General features: G+C 60.6%; 1 protein-coding gene across 1 annotated transcript; it reads right to left on the bottom strand.

Annotated features, from left to right (window-relative positions):
- Window positions 1-260: 260 nt before the first annotated feature.
- AQP1 (aquaporin 1 (Colton blood group)) lies at window positions 261-14,987 on the bottom strand. The gene is made up of 4 exons (XM_055314682.1): window positions 13,342-14,987; window positions 3,458-3,622; window positions 3,122-3,202; window positions 261-2,353 (listed from the first exon to the last, which is right to left on the bottom strand). The coding sequence occupies exons 1-4, from the start codon at window positions 13,729-13,731 to the stop codon at window positions 2,174-2,176; spliced, it is 816 nt and encodes a 271-aa protein (XP_055170657.1). The 5' UTR covers window positions 13,732-14,987; the 3' UTR covers window positions 261-2,173.
- Window positions 14,988-15,922: the final 935 nt, after the last annotated feature.

Raw genomic sequence — 15,922 nt, 5'->3', positions numbered from 1 at the left:
GCAGAGGGGTTGATGCGGCTGTCACATTTGCATCCTGCTTTCCCTCATGTCTTTCACACTCTTTCACAGGGTCCCTGTTAGGGTCAGGACTCCGTGTTGCTCAAGTGGAGGTCTGGGGTGAGGCTGTGTCCACCCACTGAGACCAGGAATCCTTAGGGCAAGAGGTGGGGGTCCCTAGAATGGCACCAATCTCCCCTCCAACCCAGAGATCCTTTGTAGGAACGCGGTACCCAAAGAGAAAAAATTACAGGAGGCCTAGATGACATTATAAGTCATTTTCCTTTATTTTCTTAACATATAATGAAATTCCGATTCCAAAGAGACATATATGCAGAGAGACAGATGCAAGGTCTGGCACGCAGCAGCCAGAACCAGGCAGGAAGCGGGTCTGCCCCCCTCTCCCCTCCAGCACAAGCCTCGCCCCTCCTGGCTCCTGACCACCACGCAGGCAGAAACCGAGCAGCTGGGAATAAGAGGGGTCAGTCTTGTGGTCCAGGGAGTAGCCAGAGACATGGCCTTGGTTGCTAGGCCTGGCCAAGTCGTTACCTCACTGTGGGACATTGGACCTCAGTTTCCTTATCTGTTAAATGAGCTAGAAGTCCCTGCTAGGGAATGGAGAAGAGAGTGTGTCGATGTCATGACGGGTCGGTGACCATTAAGTGTTACCTGGTTGTCCTGCTGCTTCCAGATAATCTGCAGATGGAGTTACTTGGGTTTTGTCACCATCATGGCGACGGGCATGCTGGGGGACCTGCTCTGGCCCTGATGGGATTGAACAGACCGTCTAGACAGCTGCCCCCAAAGCAGACTCTGTCCTCTGAGGGGTCTGTGGGCTGTATTGGTAGCTACTTCATCAGGCCAAGGCTGAATGTCCCATCCAGGCAAATGAGAAGGGAAGGCTATGGCCTGGGGTCACACGGGGAGCCTGGGCAGGTAACCCCCCTGCCTCACATGCCTCCAGCCAGGAGTTCAGCAATAAGGGGGGAATCTGCTCCTCCTCGCCTCTCACCATCAGCTGGGGGCTTAGAAACCACGTCCCCCCGCTAAGGGTCCAGCAAGGGACATTTGCCTCTGTGGGCTGATCCGCATCGTGGTCATCTGTCCTTGGGCTTGGGGCTTCAGATAACCAACACACTTGCGTGAGCGTGACCAGGGTCTACACTGGCAGGAGGAAGTAGAGAATGAAATGATGATCGAGATGATGCAATGATACGTGGGAAAGGCCAACTAAAACCCCGTGAAGGAACATGGGTGCTCCTCCTTCGGGCTCCATCTGGATTATTCTGCGAGAGCCAACCCTGTCCTTGCAGCATAGGGGTCAGCCTTGCTTTCCTGGCAACAGGGGCCTCTCATGGCCTGGACCGTCTGTTGATCTCTGCTTTGAAACATGTATGCATATGGCCGTGTGTTCACACAGATGTAAACCAAGGCTCTGCACTTGGGAAAGAACCAGGGCAAGTGGAAGAAGAGGTGCTGGTCCATACTACATCTTCTAGAACCCATGGAGTATCTACGCTTACAGAATAGAGAGGCCTCGGGCCCGTAGAGCTCTCCCGTCCCTGCCACTCTACAGAGGGGGTCACTGGGGCCCCCGAGATAACGGATGATCCCAAGGTCAGGCAGCAAGTCTGGGCGTGGAGCTGGGGCTGGAGGCCAGCCTGCAAGAATGAAGCCCATCTGCCCCTTGCCCCCTACCACTGCACCTACCAGGGGCTCTTCCCCTCTAAGCACCCTTGGGGGCAGAGTGCATGTTCCAGAAGAAGGAGGGCCGCGGCCAGAGGCACAAAGCAGTAACAGTGGGGCCCGAGACACCTGGAGCAGGTGAGCTGTTGAGCAACTCTGGGATGAGAAGGACTTTCTGGCACACCTTCCGTCACACTCTGAGGGGACAGCTTAGCAGGGTGGGTCCCTCTCTTTCACTTCCTCTGTGACTTCAAGGGAGTGAGTGATTGGTAAATGTCGGTTCCCAGGAAGCCCAGAGGCCAGGAAACAGAGAAAGAGAAAGAAAGTGATAGAAACAGCCCCAAACCAGGCTTGACCACGCAGTTCCGGAGGGAACTGGTTGGGAAGTGACGTTGGCCAGCTTGTCAGAGTGTCTAGGACGTGATTGCACCCCTCCCGCCCTCCGCCCGCCCCTGCCCACCCCCGCGTGGGTGCCCGGGCCAGGGCCTCTCTACTTGGGCTTCATCTCCACCCGGGAGTTGATGTCGTCGCCGTCCAGCTCATACTCCTCCACCTGGCCGCTGGTCCACACCTTCACGCGGTCCGTGAGGTCGCTGCTGCGGGGGGCCAGGATGAAGTCATAGATGAGCACCGCCAGGGCTCCCCCGATGAACGGCCCGACCCAGAAGATCTAGGAACAGAGCAGGCCTGCTCAGAGGGCATCCACGGAAGGCCTCCTCTCCTGGGACACCTGCCCTGACGACCGGCGCCCCCCACGCCCCACCTTGTAGCACGGGCTCCCTCCCGCCCACACCTGGGGTTAGGGCAGGCAGTGCCGAACCCCAGTGTCCTGATGCCAGTGACCCCAGAGCTGGCCCAAGCCAGGGCTCTGGTAGTGGGCCGCTCCTTGCCTCTGTGTGCCCCAGCCCAGGGGGCCTGGTGTGACTAGACCAGCCCCTTCTTGAGGGTGGCCCCTGCCCCAACCTCCTCAGCTTCAGAAGGGCCACAGGAGTGTCTGGTTCGATAGAGTGTGGCCTGAAATAGAAACCTCGGCAGTTAAGGACGCTACATCCATTGAGCGCTGACTCTGCACTAAGCTCAACCTACAGGTGGTGAGGCCGTTCGTCCCAGAGGCCACCCGGGAGGGAGGGAGGCGCCACGACACCCCACTTTGTCGCTTAGGGAATGCAGGCACCAGGAGGGCCAGCAGCCTGCCCACGGCACACCGAGTGGGAAAGCAGCAGAGCTACGGTCCGGCCTTGCTCTCATGGCCACGCTGCTGGGATGTGGGCAGGCGACCTCCCGGACTGAGGTGTGACCCCCCACCATCCCCATGTCAGGCCTTGTCTGTCTCCCAGAGCCTCTGTGATGGGAGAAGATGCCGCAGGGTGGAGTTGGAACTGCCATTCAGCACCAAACCTTCCCACCACGTCCAGGGGACATCCCTGCACCCCCTTACCCAGTGGTCCTTGAAGTTATGTGTGATCACTGAGGAGCCGAAGGACCGGGCGGGGTTGATACCGCAGCCTGTGTAGTCGATCTGCAAAGGCAAGGGCAGGAGGCCAGAGGAGCCAGAGAAGCAGAGACAGGAAGAGGAGACACAGTGACATACAGGGAGAAGACAGGGAGGTGACAATCAGACCCCGAAAGAGGGGGGCACACTGACCCAGAAAGATGGTCAGGAGGTCCCTGTGCTGCCCTCTCAGAGCAGGACCCTGTCCCCCGCACCCCCTGCCCATGACAGGGTGCCTGGCCCTGTTCTCCCCATCCCCACCCGGGAAGACTCCACACTCACCGCCAGCAGGTGTCCCAAGGCCACAGAGAGGCCGATGGCCAGGGGGCCCGAGCCCCCGAGGTCACGCCGCCTCCTGTCCGTGGTGGCCAGCACGCACAGCACCAGCTGCAGGGTGCCAATGATCTCAATGCCCAAGCCCTGACCGGAGTTCACACCAGGGGCCAGCTGTGGGGAAGGGAGACAGCAAGGTTCCATGAGCAGGTGAGGTGGGGACCGTGTCCCAGGCCCCCCAGGCCCAGGCACCTCAGTGCCCTCAGAGCCCATCACATCAGCCCCCCGGCGGGCCCAGAGGGGGTCAGGCCCACCTAAGCACACGCTGCTGGCAGCCAACACCAGGCTCTGGCCCCTTCCACACCTTTGAGGAGGTGCCAGCTCAGCTCTGGTACCTGCCTGCACCTGCAGCTCCGCCCAGAGGTGAGGGGAGCCTGGGATGAGGCCGGGCATCTGCGTCCGGCTCCAGCCGGCCCAAGGACCTCGGGGTAGCAGAGTGCCCCAGGCAAGGGGCGAACCCCACATGTGGGAGGATATGGGCAGGGATGCTCATGGGAGTGGAGCACATGGGTGGGAGGGTCCACCTGGACACATTGCTTCACACCCCAAAAGTCCAGAACATTCCACCCCATTCCCTGCTCATCTGAAATCCCCTCGCCTCTCTCCTTGGGCCTCTCTCCCTTGCTCTCGGGCCCTCTGCCTCTCACCCCACCTCCCCTGGTTCTGCGTCTCTCCCATTTCTTCTCTGCCCTCCCCGTCTTCCCCTCCCTCTCCCTCCTGGACCAGCCCCCTCCTTCTCCCTGGCCACATCGGCCCCGCCACTACCGTCTGGCTGCCACTTGCTCTTGGGCCACTTTTAGAAACATGACTCATGGAAAAAGAAGGGAATGGGAGCTGCTGTGAGGTCACCCAAGCCCTCCTCCCCCTGTAGCTGCGCCAGGGAGCCCCCTCGCCAGGGAGCCCCCTTGCCCTCCCCTTTGGGGGGGTCTTAGGGGCCAGGTGCACCCGCACAGGGGAGCTGCTCCGCATGGGCAGAGACCCACTGGCAGAGATGCCCGGATGCGGCCACGTAGGCCGCCTTGCCCAGGCAGAGCTGCTGTGTCCCAAGGACCCTGAGCTTGAAGTCTCATCCTGGGGGCAAAGGGGGAAGGAGGGGGTCCTCCAAAGCCAGAGGACATTTTATAAAACCCTAGGTGGGGGGCCTTCCTCCGTCCCACTCCCCCACCCCCGAGCTTTCTCAGCCCCACCCTGAGGCCATCTTATAAGAACAATTCTCTTCCCGCTTTTGTCTGCAGTCCTGGGCCACAGGGAAAGTGACTCACATCCCCTCCCCTGTGAGGCAGCCCTAGCTATAGGCCTTTCCTGGCAGACCCCAGAGCTGTGACCCCCCAGCCTGGCCAGCCCTCTGGGCAATGCCCAGTTCTCTTCCCATCCCAAGGTTGGGTAATAGGGGCAGAAGCCCTGTGTTCAGGTCCTGACTCTCCGACTTGCTGATGCCACAGCCATGGCCTTTCTGATCCTCAGTTTCCCCCATCTGTAAAATAGCTTTTCCCCCACCCACTTTCCAGAATGGCTGGAGTTTCAAAGGCAGTGGGGGTGGGAGGGTCTTGGGGCGTTTGGGAAGGGCTGCAGAGGTGGGAGGGACCAGGACAGTTGTGGCTTTGTTCTGATTCTTTCTCACCTTATTCCCAGGAATGGGGCGGGGGGGGGGGGGGGGGGGACGGACAAGCAGAAGGGGAAGGACCCTGCGTAGGGTTGTGGAGACCCGAGTGAGGCCTGCCTGGAGCCAGGACGGGCTGTGGAGGAGAGGCCAGTGAGACAGGGCCGACTTGTACAGATGCCCGTCAGGCTCACACCTGCCGCACACTCCTCCTCTTCTTGCTCCCTCTCCTCTGCTCCCCAGGCTCAGCCTCATTGCTCGAGGGCAGGAGTCCTGAAACCAGGCCTGGTGCTACGTGGCTCCTACCACCTATCCTCCCCCATCGCCACCGTCTCACAGACGTGGCTTGGGCAAGCTCATCTCCTCCCTCAGTTCTTAACCAGGTCTGAGTACCCCAGCCCCTGCTTTGCCCAAAGGCACAGGTTTTCATGCAAAGTGAGCAGAACAAGGGGGCCAATGCCATGGCCAGCACTCTTGAGTCCACAGGAAGCGGAGAGGGTTCCACCTTCCCTGGGGAACCTTGGGTTATAACCCCTTCCTGACCACCCAGAGCCTTTAGCTCAGAACCACATGGGGTTGGCGAACTTCCTCTCTTAAAACCCATCACCACCACCACCACCACTAGGAAGCCTCCCCGATTGCTTCAGCGTCTACCGACCGCTTCTCTTTTGACCACCAATGCACTTGTGTGACTTACGTCTGGCCAGACTTGATAATTCAGAACTGAGAGGGATAGTTAGGGGTCTGTTGAAACTTGATGTCCAGGAAAAAGCAGGTAAAAATTCAAAACATGTTACTGTGCATAATCCGTTAAATTTGAAGCAATTGCTTAAATAGGGCTAATCTCAGTTGTGGCCACTTAATATTAAAATATATATGTATATGTTTGCACATCCTCAGGGCGTTTTGCCCAGCCTAGGTCTTACAGGTCACTACTTAAGCCCCCTTCAAAAAAAAAAAACCAAAACAAAACAATCAGTTTTATGAATACAAGTGTGAACCACAGAATAGTCCCCACATGGAACCTGAAGCATCAGAAAGAAGCAAGTCCTCCATTTTCACATCCTACCCATGTAAGCTCACACCCAAGGCCCAGTTCAAACCCCACTAACTCCAAGAAGCTTCCTCCGGCCCCTGGCTGGAACTTTCTGTGGCTATGTCATCACGCTGTCACTGAACTGCCTGCAACTCTTGCAGGGAAGTAAGCCTCCTGCCTTTTCTGTGGGTACCTCAGACCCCTGGCCTGGCAGCTTGGCGAGGACAGACCTTCCTGTCTCGCTGCCTCAGAGGGAATACTAGCTGGGTAGTGACCGAAGTAGTAGATAATGCTAATTTTCTAGAACTTCCACCCTGTTTAGAGGCAGCCTGTTTAGAGGAAGCTTTCTGGGTTCAGGGCTGGTTTCCTTGCTTTTTGGCAGGGAGGCCACAGGCTGTCATTAGCTTTTGTGGGTCTTATGGGGCAGTCCGTGCAAGCCTCTGTGAGATAATGGATGAGGAGGCTGAGTCCCCAGGAGGAATTAAGAAAGCCAGGATCCGGGGATCCCTGGGTGGCTCAGCAGTTTAGCACCTGCCTTCGGCCCAGGGCGTGATCCTGGAGTCCCAGGATCCCGTCCCACATCGGGCTCCTGGTGCATGGAGCCTGCTTCTCCCTCTGCCTGTGTCTCTGCCTCTCTCTCTCTCTCTCTCTCTCTCTCTCTTTCTCTGTCTCTCTCTTTCCCTCTCTGGGTTTCTCATGAATAAATAAATTAAAAAAAAAAAAAAAAAAAGAAAGGAAAGCAAGCCAGGATCCTTGTCCCAGCCAAGGATCCTGACTATCTACAGGTCCAGCCAAGGGACCTGGCTGTTCCTAGCTGGGACTGAGGAGCGAGTGGAAGATGGCCCTATAGCTGCCAGTGTGACCCAGGCTCCAGCACGGCGGGGGCGGGGCAGGGGCTTTGTACATGACAGGGCCAACCTCTCTAGACAGTACGCCTCGACCCATCCCTGCTGCCCATGGACAGAATGACCAAGGTAGCTCCCTAGGCCCAGGGCCCCCACTCAGAACCTGGGCACCCTGGTGTCCCACCCTTGAGGAACAACAGCAGGTTCCAGAACCAAGCCTGGCTGCACTCTGAGCATCCAGTTTTGAAGAACAGGGGAAGGGAGACATTGAAGCCTCCAGGACTCAGCACTCACAGCGAGGGGGACCTTAGTGGGTCCCTCGTGTCACCCCTTCCTAGGTATTCCTGTGCGCAGGTACCTCTGGGTAGCCATGCCCTTGTCCGCCTCTGTGGATCTTTGTAGATTGGTATCTGCAGGATCTGGGGCTGATCCTATGGGTCCAGGTGGGATGCTCTCCTTTTCTTTTTCATTAGACATTAAGAGGCTTATTGCATCATAATTGAACGAAAAGTCTATCAAAGAGCTGCATGAATTCTAAACTTATAAGCACCGAACAAGACAGCCTCCCCCAATTGACAAAAATTGAGTTTTAAGGCGAATCTGATCAATCCTCCACCAGCGTGAAAGAGTTTACCGACCCCTCTCTTAGAAACGGATAGATTAAAGCAGTTAGACAATATAAAGAGCGCCAACAGGGAGGATTTGAGCCACCTGATTACCAAGCTTGATGTAAGGAAAATAAGTAAAGCCCTGCACCCCAAATTCGAGAATATCTGCTCTCTCTCTCGGCTCATGTGGACACCCAGACCAGCTAGTCGTGTATGGGCCCTGGTGGCCCACCTGTCTCTGAGAATCCCGATCACACAGGTGCCCTCTCTTACCAGGTGGGCTCAGTATGTCAGGGTTGGGAGGGGGTGTCTCTGTGTGGAATGTGGCCCTGCCTGACAGTGTTGCATGTCTGGTGGCACTTCTGGGTGTGCCATCCTGTCCCTTGGCATTGCACAGCTACACACAGGTGCCACCACTGCCTGCGGAGAGGGGCGGGGGAGGGAAGGGAAGGAGGTCCCCTTGAGGGACAGCCAGCCAGCTGCAGGTCTCAAAGGGCCCTCACTGGCTCCCAGAAGCTACTTCATCTTCCTGACAAGGAACAATACACAAAGCAATGGCTTCTGCTTCCCTCCCTCCTTCTTTTCCTTGCTCCAGGGCAGACCCCATCTTCCTGCCAGGGAAAGGAAGAGGCTCCACTGAGGAGCACCTACCGCCACCCTCCTAGGACCGCAGGGCCTGAGTGGCTCTACGGGGACCTGTGTGTACGCCCAGGTGCTGTGCGTGTGTGTGTGTGTGTGTGTGTGTGTGTGTGAGAGAGAGAGAGAGAGAGAGAGAGAGAGAGAGAGAGAGAGAGAGCCTGTGCAGAAGCTAGCGCCGGGCGGCAGGCTGGGGGCATGGGCCTGCCCTGCCCTGATCTGCTATGCAACCGCACAATCTCAGTGCCCCGGTGGCCTCTGTGTCCTTATCAGTAAAATGGAAGCGTTGGCCCGCACGGTAACCCGGGATGCCCCCCAGTCCCCAGGACCTGCTGTCGCCCTCCCAGCCAGGGTCCCCGCAGAGCCATCTGAACTGGGCTCTCAGTGTGGCCCACAGCCTGTCACAGGTCCTCCCTCCCAGAGCGGCCAGCGGAGGACAGGTCACCTGTGCACGCCCCCAGGGACAGGGAGCCTGTGGGCCCTCTGTGGCCCCTCCCCAGATACAATCTGCTCCTTGCACCGAGCAGACATCTGTTCCTCTCTAGTTGCCCAAGGGGTGGGATTTCAGGCCCTGAGAGGAGTTGCTCATGGGAATGGGGCATTTTCTAGTCTTTTTGGCCATCTTTTGAGTTGGGGGTTTTAACTCCACAGGACTGCAGCTCCTTGGTTATATGAAGACAGTCCCTTGCTTATCCCCCTGAGCACCAGTGTGGGGCAAGGAGCGCCCCCCCCAACACCATTCCGGGGAGGAGCCCTGGCTGGGGCAGACAATGGCCATGACATTTTCCTCCCCACACCTGCAAGCGTGTTGACTCAGACCTGGCCATTCAGGAGACCCCAGACCCACTGGTGCCTCCAGAGGGCAGGGACCACGGCCCCCAGGGAGGCACCGCCAGCAAGAACAGGGGGCTCTTCGGGAAAGCTTCCCTGAGCCAGTCCCCACAGTGTGGGCATGAGGCAAGTTTGACCTGCCTGGGGGAAGCCCTGGTGGCTAATGCTGAAGGAACCCCCAGGGGGTGGGGCCCCAGAGAAAGTGGGGAGCGCTCTGGGGCTGAGCTCTGGGTGGGGGTGCTCCATGGAGTCGTCCGCACTGAGCAGTGTGAGCAGGAGGCTGTGTCCTGGGGGCCGGGGGCGGGGGGAGGCGAGTCCCTGCAGACTGAGCGCTCCAGCGGGGCACGTCCCCTGGCAGGGCATTGCGCTTTCAGAGCAGGGGCTCCCAGAGTGAGCCCTGGTTAGGGCCGAGCTCTGGGGTGGGCCGCATAGGGCTGGCGAGGCTGCTCCAAGGGCCCTCACAGGGGAAACTGCCTCAGAATTTTCCGTGGTGAGGGAAGTCTCCACCACAAAGCTCCTGCCTCTCTACGCCCTCCCCCTCATCTGGTTCTGGCTGGAAACAGTAATTATAGGTCCCGGCTATGGCACCACCACCCAGCCCCCAGCCCCCTCTCCGGGCACGTCCATCTGAAAACTGGCTTTCCTTTCCCTAAGCCACCCCCAGCCCTGGAGGAGGCTGCAGAGGTCGGGGGGCGGGGGGCCCTCAACCCTGGAAGAACTCGGGGCCCATGCAGGCGACGGGGGCCAACAGGGAAGGGACGACCCGTCCACTCTGTGGTTGGGGAAACCGAGCCTCAGGAAACTGGGGAAGGGGAGAGTTTAGGGCTGAGGTCAGGCCCCGATGTAGCAGAGAGAAGCAGTCCCCAGGCTCAGGCCCAGAATCAGCAGGGCTGAGAGAAGACCCCGAAGAGAGAAGGCCTGAGCCCGCACCACCCCCCTGCCAGGGGGATGCTAAAATCACCGGCTGGGGGACCGCCAGGCATCCAGTACCCTCTAGGACACAGGGAGACCCTGGCCCGAACCCCAGCCCTCCACTCTCCAGAGCCGCAGCCTCCCACGGGTTCCCCCACCCATCAGCCACCCTGACCTCCCATTGCCACCTTGCCTGTGCTCACACCCTTTCTCCACCTGGGAGCCCCTTTCCTGGGCCCCCATTCAGGCTCCCATGGCACCTCCTCCCTGAAGCCTTCCTGGCCCTCCCCATTGCTCAAAAGCAGACTTTCTCTTGCCGCCCTGACACCTCTTATCACACCTGCCTCCTGCCCCATATCGTGGGCAGCTGTGCGTGGGGCTTATCTTCCCCGCCAGGGGCCTTGGTCGGTCCAGGGGTAGGGAGCTGGTTGGTTGACTCAGCCCCTGGGGGGCCCCCAGCGGCCCCAGTCTGGTTAACAGGGAGCATGGGTGAGGGAGTCAGGCGGAGAATAAGAAGAGCTGGCTATGAGCGTCTTTCATTTCCCAGCGCCCGGCCACGCCCTGCCCGTCCCGTTTCACAGATGGACTGGGCCACACAGGCTAGGCTGCTGGCATGAAGCGCGTCAGCCTCTGACTAGGGCAGGGTCAGACGGGGCCGCCGACCCCTGCCTCCGACACTCTTCACTTTGGGTCGAAATCAAGGTTTGGCTCTTAGAACCACCCGGGATCCTCCAGGCTGGACAGAGGCCGGTGATCTCTCCAGGGCGTATCCTAAACCCTGACTCAGTGAGAAGAAAGTTGTCCCCACCATGCCCCCGGGGGACACCCCCTGACTCACCCCAACCGATTCCTGCCTCCTCTTTCCCTATTTTTCTGAGGAATCTCCATGCCAACAAAGGTCTCCACCTAGATTTGGGCCAGGGTGGGGCCCAGGGCCCAAGGGGCTGTGGGAGCCTCCCTCTGAGCCTGGGGGAAAAAGTGTGTCACTTGCTGCAGAGACCGCTCTCTGCCTCTCTTGAGGCATCGGGGCCACCTGCCAGGAACTTCAGATGCCTTCACATCGCAGGTCCAGTGTCTGACAGGAGCCCTGGGAGAGATGCTTTCTGTTTCTAGGCCCAGACTTGTGCTTCAGAACCCCAAACCTCCCTGGTGTAGACAGGACAGTGCCTGCACCCCACCACAACACTCAGCAATCTTATGGTCAGCGAGACCCCCCGTGGGCTCCTCTTAGCCAGACCCTCCTGGGAAGGGTGATAAACACAAGTCCCCAAAGTGAGCTTGCTGGTGGTTTAGGCGGGGCCAGGAATTATCTATAAAGACCTAGGTTCCTTCTTGGAGTCTCAGGATCCTCAGCTCCAGGGAAGCGCAACAGGTTAGCAGCAGACAGGACGTGAGCCCGGCGTGCTTGTCCCCGGCAGGAGCCTGTCCCTTTATCTCCCCCAGCTGCCAACCGCCCAGCCAGGCATCTGGGCGACTTTGCAAAACGGGGGAGGCCGGAGCAGGGAAGGGACACTGGAGCAGGCTGCAGCCAGATGAAGATGCCACGGTAGGTGGCCACCCTCCCGGCACCTACCCGTGATGCCCGAGTCAGAACGCGACGTCTGCCCACAGATGCCTGTCCTGCCTGTCCCTGGAGAAGGAGGGTCAAGACAGGGCAGGGGCCTGCGGACATTCAACCCCTCCCCAACGGGCACCTTTTCGCCACCGCCCGCCCTGCCCACCGAGCCAGCCCGAGGCTGAACCTGACCCCACCCGGGGGGCACTCCCCGGGGTCACCTGGCCCTGCCCCTCTGGAGAGCCTGCCGGAGCTCTCGTCCCTTCCACCCACCTCGGCCACCACGTTCTTCCCCGACTAAAGTCTAAACTCCAGCCCGCGGGCTAATCTTCAATCTTGGGCGGAGCAGCGGTTGGCTCCGCGAGGGGGCCGGGTAAGGTGTCACTGTGACACAAGAAGTGCTAATCCCCCCCACCCCGAGCCAAGGCCTTGCCAGCTGCCCTCTGCACCAGTCCTCACCAAGCCTCCCCGCAGCTGCAGCACCAGGATCTGAACTTTGGCTGGGAAGCGGGACAACAATCGCTATAATCCCGGCCCCGCTGTCTCTGGGGCCCTGGGCTGGCTCCCTCCCCGTCCCTGCCCCCGCCTGCCCTGCCCAGGCCCCGAGCCTCGATTCTGCAGATCTGGTTCCTCCCGTGTGCACGTGCGCCGCTCCCCTGTCCCGGGAAGGCACCCTCCGAGCCTTCCTCAGCCTCTCTCAGGCCAAGCCTCCCCCGGCCGCGGTGGCCCCAGGCTGGGTCTGAGTTTGCACTTGGCCGAGGGTCTGGAAAAGCCCAGGTCTGTGACAGCAGGCAACTGCCGCCAACGGCCAATTAGCTGTGCTAAGCGGCCCGGGAGGAATTCTTTGCAGCAGCCTGCCACCCACTCACCAACATCTGCTCACCATTAGTGCCCCCGGCCTGGACCCCATTGGGGCCAGGGGCAATGGGCATGCACAGGTACACACTCACCGCGCCCGCCCCCCCGCCGCCCACTCACACAGCTGCACTAACACTCGCAGACACCCACGGGAGTGCACAGCTTACACAAGCCCGGAGACCCATGCCAGCATCCACGTGCACACACCGTTCACACACACAAACACACGTGCCACACCTCACGGTGCCCGGCGACAGAGAGTGGAGCCCAGACGGGAGGCGAGATGTCCCCACCCTGGCCACCACCCCTACTGTAATCCAGGAAAACCACCTGCAAACCAGCCAGAGAGTTTTCACCTGCCCCCACCGCACCCCAGCCGCCCCGCAGCTTCGTCTAACTCCCGGGGACCAAGGAGCAGGAGGGGCTTTTTCCCTGAAGGCAGTTTGTTTGGGGACCTGTGGGGCGGGCTGAGGGTCCGTGTGGCTGCCCATGGTCCTGCTCATGCAGCTGCTGACCCGCGCCAGTGTGCCAGGCACCTGGCTTCGGGGGGCTGGGGACAGCGGGCAGCGTGTCCCCAGGGTCCAGGCTGTAGGAAGAGGGAGCTGGTTGCCCCGGCCAGGCAGAGCGGGGACCTAGAAGCTACAGCCGAGGGGTGAGGAGCTGCTGCCCCCCCAAATGGTAGCTGCCTCCAGAGCTGATTCCCCACGAGAGAAGCCCGCAGGGGACACTGGCCAGACTATTATTCTCTGGGTCTCCGCTTCCCATGGTGCCTGGTAGGAAACGGGCTCCAGGCCACAGGTGTAGCTAAGTTCCAGCCCCAAGTCCTCATGACCTCCAGCCAGCTCGTGCCCTCTCTGCTCCTCGGTGTCCCCATCTGCACAATGGGTGAGGATGAGACCTATGCCGCGTGTGCTCTGCTCCAGAGCCCAGCACCTGGGGCCACCCCACGTACCTCGTTTCGGCCGAGGGAGTTGTCCGGAAGGGAGGAGGTGATGCCCGAGAGGATGGCAGTGGCCACGATGGCCCCCACGCACTGGGCGATGATGTACATGACAGCCCTGAGGATGCTGATCTGGCAACTGAGCAGCAGCCCCAGCGTGACAGCTGGGTTGAGGTGGGCGCCACTAATGTGGCCCACGCTCTGGGCCAGGGTGGCGATGCTCAGCCCGAAGGCCAGCGACACCTTCACGTTATCCTGGGCCGCACCTGCTGTCTGGTTGTTCCTCACCGGGTAGTTGAAGCCCAGGGCGGAACCGATGCTGATGAAGACGAAGAGGATCATGGCCAGGAACTCGGCCACCACCGCCCTCCAGAAGAGCTTCTTCTTGAACTCGCTGGCCATGCTGGCAGGGGCCTTGGCTTGAGACCGCTGCCTGGTGCTCGACTCCCTCCGAGAGCTGAGCCACAGCCCGGGCTGGGCCTATTTATAGGGCCCGGGGGGAGGAGAGGAGGGGGGGAGCACAAAGGGAGGAAGGCCTCTCCTTGCTCCTGGCCCGCCCCGCACTGCACGGGCCTCCTCTCAGCGATGGATGCAGACACAGCTCTGCTGTCGGCCTGCCAACTTTTTTCCCTCCCTCCTCTCCCCCCTCCCTCTCTCTCTCCCTCCGCCCTCAGCCCTGCCCAGCCCAAGGAGGCAGGCAGGAGGCAGCCACTGCTCTAATAGGCTTTGGGAAATTCCTCCAAGTTGGCCCCACTCAGGGGGCCAGAGAAATCCAGGTGTCCCCGCCCTATGTGCGGAGCTCAGGGGTGTCCACAGGCAGAGCCAGAAGCTCTGGATGGGGCGGGGTGGGTGGGCTGGACTCCACAGGTGGACTTTGCCTTTCCCGAGAAGTGGGGCACCATGATCCTGCTCGCCCCGCATCCCATCCCATCCCGGAGTGGCGTTATTCTGGACAGCACGGGTCCAGGGGTCCCCAGGGGCATTCTGGGTCTCCCACACCCTGGCCCAGGCCTGGCTACCAGATGTCACCCTAGGGATGCCCCAGGGGCCCAGCACAACTGGCCAGGCCCAGTTGATGGGGACACAGAGGCATTAGGAGGCACGGAGAGCTAGTCGGTGGCCCACCCCGCACTCTGTGGTCAAGGACAGGCCCGAGATAGGCAAGTAGCCACTCTGGGAGCCCTCATTGCTTCTGGAGCAATTAGAACCAACGATATCAGGGCAGGTGGAGAAAACAGAGGCAGTTCAGGATTTTCCTCTCCAGGGCTGCATGCTGGCAGACCACAGGGGGGAGAGGGAAGGAATGGCCAGCTAGCCTGGAGATGGAGGCAGAGACGAGAGAAGGAGAGAGGACACAAGACAAAGGGAGAGGCAGAGAGACAGAGTCAAAGGGCAAGTGAGACAGAGCAAGATCTCAGGCCAGGCTGAGGAGGAGAGACAGCCAGGGAGCAGAGACCGGGAAGAGACAAACCTGACAGAGGAGACGCCACTGGAACCAGCAGAGGCACGACGCAAGAGGGGAAAGGTGGGGTGGGTGGGGAAGAGGCCGGCCTGCAGACCCCTGCCCCCAGCCCCTGCCCTGCACGCCGCCAGCCAGAGGCCCGACAGCAGCCGGTAAGCTGTGCAGGCGCCCGGACTCCCCCAGGCAGGGGGCTCCTGCCGGCGGCCTGCCCAGTCGGTGTGCAGTGAGGGCAAGAGCAGCCAGGCGGGGCCGGGAGGGGGCGAGGCCAGGCCCGGGAGGGAGCGGCCCTCTCTGGGCCTCTCCTCCCACCTCCCGCCCGCCTCCCCGGTCCCCCACGGCTGTGTTGGCGTCTCCCCATTTTACAGCTGGCAGATCGAGGCCCAGCCGGGGAAGGACATCCCTGAATTCTGCACGCGCCCGGGGCGGGGCCAGGATGAGCCTGTGGCCCTTACGGCTCCCTCCCAAGCCCACCCGCAGTGCACACCCTGCAGTGCACACCGCAGCCACCAGGGATCAGCCTGGGATTCGCTGGGAGCAGGAGGCCCACCGGGGTGGAGGTGGCGTAGCTGTGGCCACCTAAGTACACTTGAGTGCCTGCAAGTACAGGATGGAGTGGATGCGAGGCAGGGAGTCCGTACGGTGGCCGGTGAGTCCTGCGTGCTCCGAAAGCCCCAGCGGACAGAGGTCATGTGTGCCTTATTAACCATCCAAGAGAGGGACCCAGCCAGACGGGGCCACCTCCCAGAACCTCCTCCACTTCCTTTCTTCTGGGCAGCACTTGTTGCGCTGTCCACGCCCCAGGAGCCTCCTTCACGCCCTGGCCCTGGGCATTCAGAGTGTCCAGGATCCTGTCCGCTGAGCTTCCTGGCCCCGATGGGGCCCACGTCTGTCCCCGCCCTCCAGCTGGTGCAGGGATGAGTTGAGGACTCAGCTTGGAGGCAGCAGGCGGAGGCCTGGCACTAGACCCACAAGGGCCAGGGGACTCAGGCCAGCGTGGGGGGTAAGGCATCTCGGAGGCAACAGGAGCCTGGGCATGCTGTGGCTTCAGCGACAGGGTCCACGGGCCAGGTCAGGGCCCACGTAGCTGAGGATGCTCGATGTGCCACTATGCACGAGGATGAGTCACGTGGG

This window comes from Nyctereutes procyonoides, unplaced genomic scaffold, assembly GCF_905146905.1.
Source record: "Nyctereutes procyonoides isolate TBG_1078 unplaced genomic scaffold, NYPRO_anot_genome, whole genome shotgun sequence".
Classification (NCBI taxonomy): Eukaryota; Metazoa; Chordata; class Mammalia; order Carnivora; family Canidae; genus Nyctereutes; species Nyctereutes procyonoides.
This window is presented reverse-complemented; position numbering and strand designations above follow the sequence as displayed.

Excerpts from the sequence above, each read along its gene's own strand:
- AQP1 (XM_055314682.1), bottom strand. The coding sequence starts at position 13,731 with ATGGCCAGCGAGTTCAAGAAGAAGCTCTTCTGGAGGGCGGTGGTGGCC. Across the intron at positions 3,203-3,457 it reads CCTTGGGACACCTGCTGGCG|ATCGACTACACAGGCTGCGG; the intron begins GTGAGTGTGGAG and ends TTGCCTTTGCAG. Across the intron at positions 2,354-3,121 it reads ATAACTTCAAGGACCACTGG|ATCTTCTGGGTCGGGCCGTT; the intron begins GTAAGGGGGTGC and ends CTCTGTTCCTAG.